The 16,891-nt window shown below is 37.7% G+C and overlaps 1 protein-coding gene across 4 annotated transcripts in view; it reads left to right on the top strand.

Moving 5' to 3' along the window:
• LOC123550626 (uncharacterized) overlaps positions 1–16,891 on the top strand; it is a 173,820-nt gene that overhangs the window by 122,651 nt on the left and 34,278 nt on the right. For all 4 annotated transcript variants that reach the window (XM_053545359.1, XM_053545360.1, XM_053545361.1 and 1 more), the window contains one exon: positions 11,200–11,390. In XM_053545359.1, the coding sequence (XP_053401334.1) occupies positions 11,200–11,390 (191 nt within the window). The remainder of the gene's footprint in view (positions 1–11,199; positions 11,391–16,891) is intronic.

The following is a 16,891-nucleotide window of genomic DNA, read 5'->3' on the forward strand; positions in this document are numbered from 1 at the left end:
TGACAAGGTGAGCTTTTGTGATCGCGCGGCGTCCGTCGTCCGTCCGTGCGTGCGTCCGTAAACTTTTGCTTGTGACCACTCTAGAGGTCACATTTTTCATGGGATCTTTATGAAAATTGGTCAGAATGTTCACCTTGATGATATCTAGGTCAAGTTCGAAACTGGGTCACGTGCCATCAAAAACTAGGTCAGTAGGTCTAAAAATAGAAAAACCTTGTGACCTCTCTAGAGGCCATATATTTCACAAGATCTTCATGAAAATTGGTCAGAATGTTCACCTTGATGATATCTAGGTCAAGTTCGAAACTGGGTCACGTGGGGTCAAAAACTAGGTCAGTAGGTCTAAAAATAGAAAAACCTTGTGACCTCTCTAGAGGCCATATTTTTCATGAGATCTTCATGAATATTGGTCAGAATGTTCACCTTGATGATATCTAGGTCAAGTTCGAAACTGGGTCACATGGGGTCAAAAACTAGGTCAGTAGGTCTAAAAATAGAAAAACCTTGTGACCTCTCTAGAGGCCATATTTTTCATGAGATCTTCATGAATATTGGTCAGAATGTTCACCTTGATGATATCTAGGTCAAGTTTGAAACTGGGTCACGTGGGGTCAAAAACTAGGTCATTAGGTCTAAAAATAGAAAAACCTTGTGACCTCTGTAGAGGCCATATTTCTCAATGGATCTTCATGAATATTGGTCAGAATGTTCAGCTTGATGATACCTAGGTCAAGTTCGAAACTGGGTCACGTGGGGGTAAAAACTAGGTCAGTAGATCTAAAAATAGAAAAACCTTGTGACCTCTCTAGAGGCCATATTTTTCATGAGATCTTCATGAATATTGGTGAGAATGTTCACCTTGATGATATCTAGGTCAAGTTCGATACTGGGTCATGTGGGATCAAAAACTAGGTCAGTAGGTCTAAAAATAGAAAAACCTTGTGACCTCTCTAGAGGCCATATTTCTCAATGGATCTTCATGAAAATTGGTCAGAATGTTCACCTTGATGATATCTAGGTCAAGTTCGAAACTGGGTCACGTGCGGTCAAAAACTAGGTCAGTAGATCTAAAAATAGAAAAACCTTGTGACCTCTCTAGAGGCCATATTTTTCAATGGATCTTCATGAAAATTGGTCAGTATGTTAATCTTGATGATATCTAGATCAAGTTCGAAACTGGGTCACGTGGGGTTAAAAACTAGGTCAGTAGATCTAAAAATAGAAAAACCTTGTGACCTCTCTAGAGGCCATATTTCTCTATGGATCTTCATGAAAATTGGTCAGAATGTTCACCTTGATGATATCTAGGTCAAGTTTGAAACTGGGTCATGTGCGGTCAAAAACTAGGTCAGTAGGTCTAAAAATAGAAAAACCTTGTGACCTCTCTAGAGGCCATATTTTTCAATGGATCTTCATGAAAATTGGTCAGAATGTTAACCTTGATGATATCTAGATCAAGTTCGAAACTGGGTCACGTGGGGTTAAAAACTAGGTCAGTAGATCTATAAATAGAAAAACCTTGTGACCTCTCTAGAGGCCATATTTTTCATGAGGTCTTCATGAATATTGGTCAGAAGGTTCATCTTGATGATATCTAGGTCAAGTTTAAAAGTGGGTCACGTGCCTTCGAAAACTAGGTCATTAGGTCAAATAGTAGAAAAACCTTGTGACCTCTCTAGAGGCCATATTTCTCTATGGATCTTCATGAAAATTGGTGAGACTGTTCAGCTTGATGATATCTAGGTCAGGTTCGTAACTGGGTCATATGCCGTCAAAAACTAGGTCAGTAGGTCGAAAAATAGAAAAACCTTGTGACCTCTCTAGAGGCCATATTTTTCACGAGATCTTCATGAAAATTGGTGAGAATGTTCACCTTGATGATATCTAGGTCAAGTTTAAAAGTGGGTCACGTGCCTTCGAAAACTAGGTCATTAGGTCAAATAGTAGAAAAACCTTGTGACCTCTCTAGAGGCCATATTTTTCAATGGATCTTCATGAAAATTGGTCAGAATTTTTTATCTTGATGATATCTATGTCACATGTGCTGAAAAACTAGGTCACTTTGTCAAATAATAGAAATAACGACGTCATACTCAGTTCAACACTGGGTCATGTGGGGATAGGTGAGCGATTCAGGACCATCATGGTCCTCTTGTTGTAATCGCCACCTGGTCACTTTCCAAATAAACTACGGATGTTGGTTTGTTAATGGATGTTGAAGCCATGCTTTGACAAAGTACCGGAAAATAAATGTTATGATAATAACATTAACTCGGATAAGATATCTTGACTGGGCTTGCAGTACATATGTTTTTATTGTAAAAAATGAATCGATAATAATAATAATCACAGTCTAGCATGCACCTGTTAATCATTATCGTTGTGCATATCTACTGATGCAAAGATATCATTTTGTCATGAACATGTTTTGTTGAATTTTGGTAAGGCTTTGACCTAACTTGAGCACTTGCCTGGTTGGTCAAGCATACAGCGAGGGCCACTCGTCTTGTCCAAAGTTACAATGCAACAAGCACTTGTCTGGTTGGTCGAGTATACAGCAGGGTCCACTCGTCCTGTCCTGACTTTAACTCGCCAATGCGAGCGGGAGAGTGGAATTTTACACCCTTGACTTATAAGGGCCAATACTTCATAATTATGTCTCCCACCACATAGTGGTGTGGGAGACATTTTGATTTACTCCTGTCTGTGTGTGTGTCTGTCTGTACATCACAAAGCTTGTCCGCCCTCTTAAGTCGAACATTTCTCATCCTATCTTCACCAAACTTGAACAAAATGTGTTTGACCATAAGACCGCGACCAAGTTTGATAACTAGCCAAATGGGCCTGGGCATTTCAGAATTATGGCCCTTGAACTACCGAAAATCGGCCTTTTTACTCTTGTCCGTGCTCTTAAGTCGAACATTTCTCATTCGATCTTCACCAAACTTGAACAAAATGTTTTTATACACCCGAAGGGACGTATTATGTTATACCCCCGGTGTCCGTGTATTTCGTGTCTGCTCTGTAACTCTTGAACCCCTTGAAGGATTTCAAAGAAACTTGACACAAATGTTCACCACACCGAGACGACGTGCAGAGCGCATGTTTTGGATGTCTCACTTCAAGGTCAAGGTCACACTTAGGGTCAAAGGTCATATCAGTTTGTTTCGTGTCCGCTCTGTAACTCTTGAACTGCTTGAAGGATTTCAAAGAAACTTGGCACAAATGTTCACCACACCAAGATGACATGCAGAGTGCATGTTTCGGATGACTCGCTTCGAAGTCAAGATCACATTTAGGGGTCAAAGGTCATATATTATGACCTTTGCTTTGTGTATATTGCTCTGCATTGCAGTGCTCTTGTTTTTATTTGGCAGATCCCTTTTTTGTTCACTTACAATAAAAAATTTTTGAATTACTTCCCTTTTATGTTACTATAAATAGCTTATTTTGAAAACTTTTTTATTATTGGCCGTAGGGAAAAACCGAGACCACTTTTCTGTGGTACAACATGGATGGTACCTCCAATTTTAGGTGTATTTTGACATACCTGTACCTGGTAAGGATTTTTTTGAATTTCTTCCCTTTGTTGTTCCTGTCCTTTGGGCTTCAACAGTCAAGTTCTTTAAATTTTGCTCCCTTCCTCTAATGTAACCCTTCGGGTGTATATTGCCCCGCTTGGCGGAGCTCTTGTTGACCATGACTCCTCGGCCAAGTTCATTAACTAGCCAAATCGCCCTAGGCACTTCAGAATTATGGCCCTTGAATTACCCAAAATCAGCCATTTTACTCTTCAAAGGTATATTTATAGTGAGTAAACAGTATATAAAGACTGACTTACTATTTAGATGATTAGGCAGTTGTTGGAGACATGCGCTTTTCTCAAAAGCAGCTCTAGTTTATGATTGATTTTGAAATAGCTGGCACTGATGTTCATCATGACAGCTAGCTAGAACATCCATGTTCCTTATTTGAGCATTGACCATTTGGTCCTCTTGTTTCTTCAAAGCATATCAACGGAAGTACAACAACATTAACATTACTTTTATAGTAAGCAATATTATGCACTTAAATGAAACTTGAGAATACAATTTTGAACAAAATCTGTAACATTTATGTGTCTGTAAGACTAATTACTGGAGGTTAAGGGATGTCTCACACATTTATTAATTTATGTGACAAAGTGAGGTCTTTGGGACATAGAACCATGTCTGTTTCACAGGGTGAACTAATTGTACCTTTACAAACTGTCTTACAGTAAACCTCGCTTATAAGGAACAGCTTGGGACCTCTAAAAATTGTTCCTTATAACCGAGGTTCCTTATATCCATATAGCAAACTAGTTCCTTGTAACCGAGGTTTGTATAACGAACACAATTTGTTTAGCGAACACTTAATTTGACTGACGTTTGAAAAGTACGTCGGTAAGAATGACCGTAATTTGGGTTTATTTTTTGTCGGTTATTTCTATCTTCTTTTTAGAGAGCACTTCATTATGACTATAAAATATGTTGCAGTTACTCCCCTTGCTCATCTGCATGGTATGTAAATATATAGGCATCAATACTGATAGTTTTATTTTTTAATCCTTTTTCTACCCCATTCAAAATTTCTTACTTAAATTTGAAAGTCAAAGCTTTCCTTTTTCTTTCCATCCTGAGGAAACTGGACTAATAGTGACCAATATTAAAATCCCAAGGTTTGGTGATCGTGACCGTCACTCAGTTTCGTTCAGTATTGTTAACATGAAATACCTAATACATGTACCTCTGGAACATAATCTTGTCAGTGAGCAAATATCAGTCTGTCGTCTAGTATTTGGTAAATGTTAACGATGATAATATTATTATATATTTTCTTTTTATCGTATCTGTGAATTAACATCACAGAAATGAAAGAATTTGTGTTATTCATGTGCTTGAAAGCGCGTGAAAGTGCCGACGTTACTCTGACGTCATCGGCGATTCTCCTGTTTATTTCCGGCTTTCAGTGATTTCTATTCTTCATGCCTGTTCGCTATAACCGAGGGGTTTTCCATTGAATTTCGTACTTTGGGACTGGAAAAAGTGTTCCTTATAACCGAGTTCCCTATAACCGAGGATTTTTACATTGAATAAAGAAGGAATTAGATCGGGGAATTGAAAACTGTTCCTTATGACCGATTGTTCCTTATATTCGAGTTCCTAATAAGCGAGGTTTACTGTATTAGTACTTGTGAACTAAATTAGGTGACACACTGCCAGAGGTAGACTGATTGTTCCTCATGAATATTTAAAGAGGTTTTTCCAGGCTTTGCAGGCATGTTACCGCTAAGCGGAACTGTCTGTTGCATGAATGACTTCACTTCAGCTCTGATGAAAATTAGCATCTGGCCATCAATATTTAAATATTTCTGCAGCCAGGAAAACAAAAAAAGTTGCTGTTTATGATATGTTGCCACTGATAAAGCAAATATGTCTGCGTTATATTAATGTTGCATGTTTTATTAATTCCCTATGAAAGTGTAACTGAAGCTTAATACTTAACGGTTTGCCTCCGGTCGATCAACAGTCCATCAATATGTTATGTTGTATATGCAATATCTTCAAAAGAACAAAATCTTGGAACTAACCCTTATCATGATGGACAGGATTGATTCTGCCTTTACAACCAGTGTAGAGATATCGATTTGTGCAGTCCGATCAAAATCTGCACTGTTTGCTATTCAGTCAGTATCTTTTCGGTAAGCACCCCTTATAACAGTTAATGGTACTGTCCAAATTGAATGTTGAGAGTAGTGCTGCGACTGCCTTTCATTTTCATGCGACATGGAAACCTGGTTACTGTGGCAAAAGTGTATCCTGCAATATAGCTGAATTTCTCAGAATGTCTCATTTATTTCAAGCAGGTCCTCTCATTACCCAGAGATATCATACTACAAGTATGTAATGTAACAGTCCTATGCTTCCCCTTTAACCCTTACCCTGCTATATTTCTAAAATAGACTTGTCCAACATTCAATTTGGGCAGTACCACATTACTCAAAGGGATGTTCACTGAAAATCGACTGACTGAATACCGAACAGTGCAGACCATGATCCGTGCTGGCTGATCTTGGTCTGCACTGGTTGCACTGGTTGCAAAGGCAAAATCACTCGACGCCAGCAGGCTAAAGGTTAATTGGTCTGCCACATTCTGGCATATATGTTTCTTTGTTCACAGCTAGCTGACCAGCTTGGTTCGTCTTCATGAAACTTGGACTTAAGGTCCTCCCAAGAACATTTAGCAAAAAGCTTAACCCTTTGCCTGCTGGCGGCAATAATTCTGCCTTTGCGACCAGTGCAGACCAAGATCAGCCTGCACATCCGTGCAGTCTGATCATGGTCTGCACTGTTCGCTATTCAGTCAGTAAATTTTCAGTAAACACCCCTTCGAATAATAAATGATATTGCCCAAATTGAATGACGGACCAGTCCATTATAGAAATTTAGCAGGCTAAGGGTTAAGTGTAAACCCTAGCTTCACTATGATACTGTTTATGAGACAATCTTCTAAGAAAAGAGATTATAGTGCTTGCTCATACTTCGGTTTTCTTGGCCTACAGTAGTCAAACTTCATGAGTGGGAACACTGGTAGGTCAAAGGTCAAGGTCACAGTGACCAGGAACAGTTTAACCGTTTCCGGACAATAACTTAGAATGCTTGGGTCTAGGATCACGAAACTTAATAGGGAGGTTGATCATGTCCAGTAGATGGCCCATATTGATTTTGAGGTCAGTAGGTCAAAGGTCAAGGTCACATTGACCCAGAACAGTAGAACTTTTTTGCAGGGTTGACAGATTTAAATCATTTTTGATACCCAGGTGTAACATCTTCAAATATAGGACAAGTTCAACTTTCTGTGACAAGGACATATTGTGGGGTTATTGTCACTCAGTTAACTAAACTATTTAAACAGAGGGTATAGATTGTATTGTCAATGATCATACAACAGTTGTAGATTATTCAGTCTGTCTACCTTCATAATGTTATTAGAAAGTTTACCGTTTCTTACTCTGTGCTCTCTGGATTTACATTTGTTGATTATGTTTGTTAAATATCATTTCCTATGACACTTTTTCTCATTATGAGATGTTAGAACCTTCTAAAAATCAGGACTGGAAATCAGACAGGCTTCTTGTCATTTTAGTACCTGATAGGAAATAATTCAACAACATCTTAGAGACTGTCTGTAGGTGGACTCCACATACTAGAGACTGTCTATAGGTGGACTCCACATACTAGAGACTGTCTATAGGTGGACTCCACATACTAGAGACTGTCTATAGGTGGGCTCCACATACTGCTCAATGGATTGATTTGACCCCAAAGTTGATTAGCGGACTTAGAATTGTGCAAGTTTTTTAAAATGGTGATGAAAACCCAACTTTTATCATGCTGGACACAATTGATTCTGCCTTTGTGGTCATGACCTAGCTGCACTGTTTGCCATTCAGTCAGTATCTTTTTGGTATGCACCCCTTTTAACAGTTAATGGTACTGTCCAAATTGAAAGGTGGACAAGTTCATTATAGAAATTTAGGAGGGTAAGGTGAGGGCTTGGTGCAAAACTATTGTAAGTGTATATAAATAAAGAACAAGATACAATAGTTTTGCACCAAGCCCTCGTAATATTATTTTACTTGGTCTCTGCAATAAGAAACATTGAGACAAATGTGATTAGACCATGACTGAAAGATTTTTTTTCTGTTCATGACCATGTTTATGATACTATAAATAGGGGTACTAGTATAAAGTACAATGTTAGTTTATTTCAGGTCTGTTAAATTTTACACACTCAGATGAGTGATATAGGGCCATACTTGCCCTCTTGTTTTGCTGTATCATTAAAATTTGGGAAAAGGAAATAATGAAATGAGGGTTGAAAATCTTCTTAATCTTGTAAATAAACAAGCAACTTGTCATGAATGTGTGCATGATTTACTAAATATCAGTGTTTAAATATAAAAGCAAATGTTGGCAATGAGCCATGTTGTACACTAACGTTTGTTTTGTCTATACAGATGGCTAGACTAGTAGATAGTAAACCTATGAATTAATCAGGGTGCAGATAATTGACTGTCAGCCAAGTGTATACACATGTATGTCTCTCTATATTGGTAATTCAGCTTTAGTTTGTCCCTATAAAACATTCTCTCTGGCAGACAGGGAAAAAAATTTATTTATGGAAAATTTATAGTTATTTACAGATATAAAACCCAAGTGAATTTCATATGAGGGAATCAGCAAAATTGTAAGGATTGGTCATTTATTGTAAGAAAAGTACAATAATTATTTTGAAAGTATATCTAGCTGTTAAGATTTTAGGTGTGTTCATTATAATTACCTCAAAATGAGTGGTTTCAAAAGATTGTTGACCTTTCAGCTGAAGTTTGTTATAGTATGTGTCTAACTTGGGTCATGAACATTCATCATATGACACCAGTTCTGGTTTTTCCAGATAGTCTATAACAAATAAGGCCGGGATGGAAGGGGAAGTGTATGTCCCAGTTTACCCTCAGCATTAGGTGCATTTAAGTGCAAGGTGAACATCTGTTTCTGCAACTTCAGGGATTTCTTCAAAGTTATTAAATCAAATTTAAGTCTGTCAGAAATAATTTCAGTGCAGATAGTGCAGTGTTGCCTGTGGAACAGTACGCAAAGTTTACGACTTTAAGGACCCCAGCAGATTTTAACTCTTTGTCTGGCACCTGTGATTAATATTAAAATACTTGTGAAGGTCTAAGGTTGTTCTGGTTTCAGGCTCAGTTCCATTATCCCTTGGGCTCGTTGATGAAACTGCGTGTTTCCACTAAATATAATTCACAAAATATTATTATATCACTTCCTGCTGCCCAAAGGCAAGGTTATTCAAAGCAGTAGAAAGGCATGTTACAGTCTGTAATCTCCTGCTGAAATTGCCTGAACATTTTTTTTTTTTAAATTGATAACAACTGGTATGTTAACATCAAAAGTCATAAATCAATATTATTTTGAATTGATAGTCTAGAATAAAATGATATGAAGTACAACTAAATTCCTTCTAATTTACATGGCATTTCTCTTGTGGGAGTATAAAAGAGATTTTCTACATGTTTTACAGATTGTGTTGAATGTTTATGTATTACTGTTTTTGTCTGGAATTCATTTTGAATCTTTAATTTTTAGCTCAACTTTTCGAAGAATAGTCTGGCTATTCTACTCACTCTGGCCGCGTCAACGTCGGCGTCGGCGTCACACCTTGGTTGAAGTTTTGCACTTAGAAAATCCTGGTTAAAGTTTTACATGCAAGTTACTTCCTCTAAAACTATTGAAACTTCACATTGTGTCTTCGAAGTTATAAAACTAGGTGATAGCATCAAGTCCCTTAACTCAAGTCCCTTAACTCTGTTATGCATTTTGGCCAAGTTATGCCCACTTTTGGACTTAAAAACTTCTAGTTAAAGTTTTGCATCTCAAAAATTATCCTAAAAACTCCAGTATATTATGCACCCATTCTTGTATCAAAAGCAAGCTTTACATACGTGGAACAAACATTTCATAACTATGGGCACATCAAGGAGAAGTTAATTTGCTTTTTGTTTAACAATGTATGGTCAACAGTATTGATCAGTAATAATTGGCTTGGAATACATTTCACATGGTTTTAATAATTGTACTTGCCCACTATCCATCGCTGTTGGATATGTACAAAATTGACCAACATCATGAACATGTGGCCGCTTAAATGATTAATTACATCTTAAAAATTAAAAAATAAAATACGCAATTAAAACCCAACTTTATTGTACCGTTCCATACCTACTTTTAGACCCAGCCGAAAGCGCTCTTCAGTATGAGGTGCAAGTAATGTAAACAACAGACAGCGGACAAAAATTTTCCGATTTTCCGCAATATTTACGTGCTATCAAACTAAGAAAACAAATGTATAAAGCTCTACTTTGGTGTATAATACGCACCCCTTTGTGAAAATGAAAAAAAAAATATAAAAAAAAAAGTGCGTAATATATTCAGATGTTTACGGTAATGCAACTTCACACATTTCTTTGGGTTTATAAAACTTGGTCATATCATCATGTCCCAAAAGTCCCATAACTATTATGTATTTTGCAAAATTATGTCCCCTTTTGAACTTAAGACTCTGGTTTTCTGATGTTATTATTGAACAAAGTCAATAAGACTAGCAAATAGATTATGTCGGATTTTCCACTTCTGGCCTGTTGAATCTAAATGGAACATTCGTTTATGGTGATAGCAAAACAACAATGTACTATGAGAAATTCATGTTGTTACGTCAGAAATTGTTGTTCTGCTTTAATATACCTTTAATTTTATCGCAACTAGTCGGGATGCTAGCTTTAGTCGCTATTTTAGTATGGTGCATATAATATATTACATCTAGAGAATAATGCAGCAGGACTGGAATACACGAAAATTGTCAATTTTTTACGATTAAGAAGTGACCGCTTTTGAATTGTGAAGCGACCGTTTTGTTATTTTAAAGTATCCAAATATCGGCTTCTGTTAATGTGAAAAAAAAACTGCAGCTGTATCAGTAAGGTGATGTGTACTGTGTGTGAAAAATTCCATTGTATTAAAACATAGACTGCCAAAAAGTAAATGGTCCACTGTGTTTGGAATGCAGAGAAAGAATGTACTAGGAATTCCAGTAGTTGCCAGTTGTAGAATGCTTTAGCCATTATTTCAATTAAGCAGTGGAAAGAAAAGAAGAAAAGAAGGAATTGAGAATTTTCTGACACTAATAATGCAGTCAGGCTGTCAAAATCTGTTATTAATATTATGATTTCTGGTATTTAAAGGTCGCTGTTATGTGCTAAAATTTTGTCTTATTACTAGAAATTGCGAACTTGTATTTTACACATAGAATTTAAGAAGTGTCCCCCCCACCCCACAAGTGATAGGCATAAAGGTTTGGCTCTTTGTCTGTCTGTCTTTCTGCCAGTCTGAAACTGGAAAAGATTGTATTTAGAACTCATCCATTATGTTTGAGAGATAAGTTCGAAAGGGTCATATTTTCCAAGAGTTATGACCCTTTGTTAATTTCTAACAGCATTGCAATTGACAGAAAGCTTCATATTTTGCAGGCACTGATGTCCAGCTAGTGTATGTATTTCTAGTTAAATTCTTCTAATACTTACTTAAGTTTTGTGTTCTCTTTCAGCCTCCACTACAAATGTTGACCTGATAAAAGCCTTTGCTGTTATTATAAGCATAGTTTTAATGCCCGGACTTTTCATCATCATTTGTGTGGTAAGCCCGTGTCCTCTACGATCTCGAATGTGGCGGCGTCGTAGACGGAGCAGAGAGAGATTAGAACATAGTCAGCTACGACCAGAGTCACAAGTCTCCGAGGTATGTAGATCTTTTCTCAAAGTATCAAGTGGGTTAATGTCCTGAGGACCCCCTTCCTGTTGATGGACTGATCCTTTTTCCTGTTCAGTGGTATATAAGAAATGCATTATAGTAACCAAAACAAAATTTGTCAAGACTTTCATCCCATATTTAAGCTGATATCAAATTTGTGATGTTGTTTCATGAATGATTTTCTTATATCCTTTCTCACCTTATAGAGATCATAGATCATAGGTTGGTCTGGATAGTAACTGACTAGATATTCATTTTCATACGCCCGTCTCTAAAAGAGTGGGGCATATTATATGAACACCCGTGGCGGGCAGGCAGGTGGGCGGTCGGTCAGTGCCCATTAGTCGAACAGTTTTCATCCGATCTTCACCAAACTTGGTGACTATGTTTTTTGGCATAATATCTCGGCCAAGTTTGATAACCACCGAAATCGCCCCAGGCAATCGTGGATTATGGCCCTTGAATTTACGTAACTGAATATTTAGACGGGCATATTTTGTGACAGTCTGGCACTCTTGTTCAAAATTTTAAATATTTTTCTCAATTTTTAGCTAACCGAAGGTTGAGCTATTGTGATCTCTCACTGTCCAGCGTTTGTCCATCATCTGTCCACAATTTTCTTCATAAGACATCTCCTCTGAAACTGTTGAAAGTTGATGAAACTTGGCTTGGATTTTCCTTGGGTGGTCTTCTTCCAAAATTCTTCATATTGTTCCATTAGGTTGCATATAGGGGCTGCCAAAGCTTACAATAGAAAAACCTACAGACAACATCTCCTGAACCGCTAGTCCAATTTGAAATGAGCCGTGCCATGAGAAAACCAACATAGTGGGTTTGCGACCAGCATGGATCCAGACCAGCCTGCGCATCCGCGCAGGCTGGTCAGGATCCATGCTGTTCGCTTTTAAAGCCTACTGCAATTAGAGAAACCATTAGCGAACAGCATGGATCCTGACCAGACTGCGCGGATGCGCAGGCTGGTCTGGATCCATGCTGGTCGCAAACCCACTATGTTGGTTTTCCCATGGCATGGCTCAAATCATTTCACACAAATGGTCCTTATACGATCCTCTACCAGGAGTGTTTAAATTATTCAGATTGACCAAAAAAATGATTATCTATTTAATATCTATGCAAGAGAAGGGGCACAACTTTTACGAAATTTGAATAGTTTGAGGAGTTATCTCAAGTAAATGACAAGAGAACTTTAGTATGAGACTGCAAAAAAAGGTACACTGATTCTTCCTGCTTTATTTATTGTTCATTAAAGAGATACTTGTTTTTTGTTTTTCTGATCTAATTATCTATAGTCTCTTTATAAAGGACAGTACGTAGGAAGGTCTGATTGAGAACATTCTAGTAAATTGATATCGTCTATAAACTCTGGTTGCATTAAAACTGATATGAAATATGATTTGACATTCTGATATTATCAAAGCAGTTTTATGATCTTACAGTTCATTTGTATGTCTAAGCACACCATTGAGGGTTTCTATCTACATAATTTTATCTTTGTCCTGAAATTTTATAAAACTTAAGACAAAGTACAATCGTTTTTGTCTGTATTTACTGTTACATACGCCAGTCTAATTCTAGCGGGGATGCTTGCGGAATAAACTAAAAATCAGAATGAATGCAAATGATCAGAATTGCTTCTTAAGTCGTAAAATAATGTCTTTTAGTGTCACTGGAGACAGTTACATGTTGGAGATTTCAAATAAACAAATTTGTCAATCCACTATAACTGTCTGAGTCACCTTGTTTGTGGAGAAATGACCAAACAGTCTATGCTTTGTTTTGCAACCAGTTCTTTTTATTCCCCCCTAGCTGTTTGAGCTCATTTCTTGCACAAAGTTCTGAAGGAGTAGGTTGCTGTTGTCTTCCCCGTTGTAAGATAGCAACATTATTTTTCTTGCCCAAGTTTCCTGTTGACTGCTAGTCAGGCTGCATTTTCGTTTATTTCATAGTCAGATTTTGCTCAAATTTTGTAGGACTAAAACAGTATCAGATATTCTTCTTGATTGATTTTTAGTAGACAGATTTGCTTTCGATTCTTCTTGACCAAGCTTGGCAGGAAACCTTGTTTCTCATTTAACTCTCTCATTGTTGCCTTGCTGGTGATTTATAGCACTATATTACAATATTAATTCTTTCTATAAATGCATATAAAGATTTACAGATATGGCCTGCTTTGCTTGGATATTATTATAATGGAAATTCTGCGACAAGTTTGAGAAGAATCTCACAACTCTGGGACATTTTTGTATGCAGTTTTGCAATGACTGCAGTCTCAGACCAATCTCCATATTCAGCCAATCCCTTTTATTTTCTAAGCATATTTTGTTTTACCTGCACTTCTGAACTGGTCTGATTATTGAACACAGTTTTGTATTGTCAAATCACTTGCCGATCAATGATGTAGGTTCAAGCCTTGTTAGAGGCGTTGAAATCAGTATGTGAGGAGGCCTTCCAGCTGGCTTACGGATCCGCTCGTGATGAAATCATGCACGGAGGGGCACGTGGGGTCTTCCTCCACCATGTTAAGCTGGAATATCGCCTTAGGACCTATAATTGTGTCTGTGTGATGTTAAACCAAACAAATCAAATTTTGTATGGACCAATTGCAAGTCTGACTTTCAAACTCGCATTGATATAAGTTGTTTTCATCTCAGCTGAAAAAGGAATGGAACTGAAGATGAAGAAATCTATATGGGTGTTTAAATCTGTGATGGTTGCGAGTATTTGTCGATATTCAACAACATATTAAAACCTTACACAATAGTTTATAAATTTTTGTATCATTAAACAAGTGGGTATTTCTGATTGCTCATTAGATGGAAATTGGACATTATAGTTTTTGATATATAATGTGATTGCCTGTTACTAGAAAGAAAAACGTGAGACTAATGATGGCTTTGCAGGCAAGTGTGTGGGTGTCTGTCGAAGAGAGTCTAATTATGTCCTCAATCTTATATCGCTCATTAACGAGAGAAGAGGAAAACAATACATTTATGTACATTTATTCAATCTGTAGGCTTTATACAGTTTAATATTTTGCCTGAAGAGCAGACCATACAGAGGTTGGGGTAAAGCTCTTCCAGCTCTATAGACTCAATAGACATGTCTGTGCTGGGTAAACCGTGAGTTGGAGGAGTACAAGGGCCAGAGAAAAACACTCACTTGGCTCAGAAGGGAGAGCACAAGTCTATGTTTCATGAAGTTGTAAGTTTGATCCTCTGGTGAGGCATATGTTCTCCATGACGATTTGATAAAAGGCATAGTGTCTGAAGTCATTTTGCCTGCTTCTTGTCTTCTTAACCCAGGGTTTTATTAGTCCCCTACTGGTTGAAAATGAGTTTTGGGGACTATAGGAATGCGCTTTTCCGTCCGTCCATCCGCAATTTCGTGTCCAGTCCATAACTCCGTTATTCATAAAGGGATTTTAATATTACTTGGCACAAATGTTCCTGATGATGAGACGTGCCATGCGCAAAACCCGGACCTCTGAGTCAAAGGTCAAGGTTACAATTATTGGAGGTCCAACAGGGCTTTTTTCCTGTCCAGTCCCATAACTCTGCCATCCATGAAGGGATTTTAATATTACTTGGCACAAATGTACCTCATAATAAGACAATATGTCATGCACAACTTTCAGACGCCTAGCTCAAAGGTCAAGGTCACACTTGGCAGTCAGATGTTAACATGGCATGAACAGGGTCTGTTTTGTGTCCGGTCCAGAACTCTTGTCATCCATCAAGGGATTACAATATTACTTAGCATAAATGTTCCCCATGATGAGACGATGTGTCATGTGCATCATCCAGAACCCTAGCTTAAAGATCAAGGTCACACTTGGAGATCAAAGGTCAATAGGATTTTTTTCCTGTTCAGTTTATAACTTTGTCATGCAAAAGAGGATTTAAATATCAGTTGGCACAATATTCCCCTGGATGAGACAATGTGTCATGCGCAAAACCCCGCCCTTAGCTGAAAGGTCAAGGTCACACTTGGAAGTCAAAGGCCAAATGGGCTTTTTTCCTTTCCAGTCTGTAACTCAACAATCCTGAAAGGGATTTTAATATTACTTGGCACAAATGTTCACCACCATGAGATGGAGTGTCAAGCGCAGGAACCAGGGCCCAAGGTCTAAGGTCAAGGTCACATTGAAGAGGCCAAAGGTGAGATACTAGTATGACTTTGTCCAGAGCATTTCTTCTTCATGCATGGAGGGATTTTATGTAACCACCATTAGGCACCCTTGTTTTTAGAATTACTGCCTTTTTGTTGTTACTATAAATAGCTTATAATGTAACTTCTTTATTACTGGCCGTAGGGAAAAACCGAGACAACCTTTCTGTGGTACAACATGGATGTTACATCCAATTTTTAGGTGTATTTTGACCTATCTCTACCTGGTTCAGAGTTTTGTTTGGACCTATATATATATTATATAGAATTTTACTTTTTTTTAGGATTAACTTCCCTTTGTTGTTACTATAAATAACTTATATTATAACTTTTTTATAATTGGCCAAAAAAGTTCCATATGAAAATACAGGTGCTATTGTAAAGAAATTTTCTAAGATGGGCGTATATTGTGACATTCTGGCACTCTTGTTTATATTCATAGATGTTATGAAACAATCAGCAACTGTAGGTTTTTGTGTATGCAAATTTTAATCCAAGTGTTTTGTTATAACATATTGTATATATACAAAGAGCTATAAAAATAAATAGATTGGCAATTTGAAAGGCATATAGAGCAAGTCTCGCCAACATCATGTTGGAACAGAATGTGATCTCGTTTTACCGTTTTACCGGTGTATGAAACAGACAGCAGAAGGATAAAAATTTGTGTCGTGAAAAACTTCAGATCATTTGTTTATAATGATAATGGTATTTTTTAATGCTATTAGTATTTTCTACATGGGGAAGGAATGAATTTATGATTGGAAATCTGAGAAATCAACAGTTATAGTTTGAAAATTGGACCCGATTCGGTTTATTACTTGCTGACCGTATCGCCAGGGTAATACTTTAATAAGCGTCTGTTGATTTGATCACGAGTGATCAAGTCGTCAAACGCTTCAATAAGATAACGCGTTGACATAAGCTTACGCGAGATTATCTCTTGTTATGTCTCCCCCAGGAGACATATTGTTTTTGCCCTGTCCGTCCGTCCGTCTGTCCGTCCGTCCGTCCGTCCGTCACACATTTCCGAGCAATAACTGGAAAACCATTTGACCTAGAACCTTCAAACTTCATGGGGTTGTAGGGCTGCTGTAGTAGACGACCCCTATTGATTTTGGGGTCACTCCGTCAAAGGTCAAGGTCACAGGGGCCTGAACATTGAAAACCATTTCCGATCAATAACTAGAGAACCACTTGACCCAGAATGTTTAAACTTCATAGGATGATTGGCCATGAAGAGTAGATGACCCCTATTGATTGTGGGGTCACTCCGTCAAAGGTCAAGTTCACATGGGGCC

Source organism: Mercenaria mercenaria, chromosome 6, assembly GCF_021730395.1.
Source record: "Mercenaria mercenaria strain notata chromosome 6, MADL_Memer_1, whole genome shotgun sequence".
Taxonomy (NCBI): Eukaryota; Metazoa; Mollusca; class Bivalvia; order Venerida; family Veneridae; genus Mercenaria; species Mercenaria mercenaria.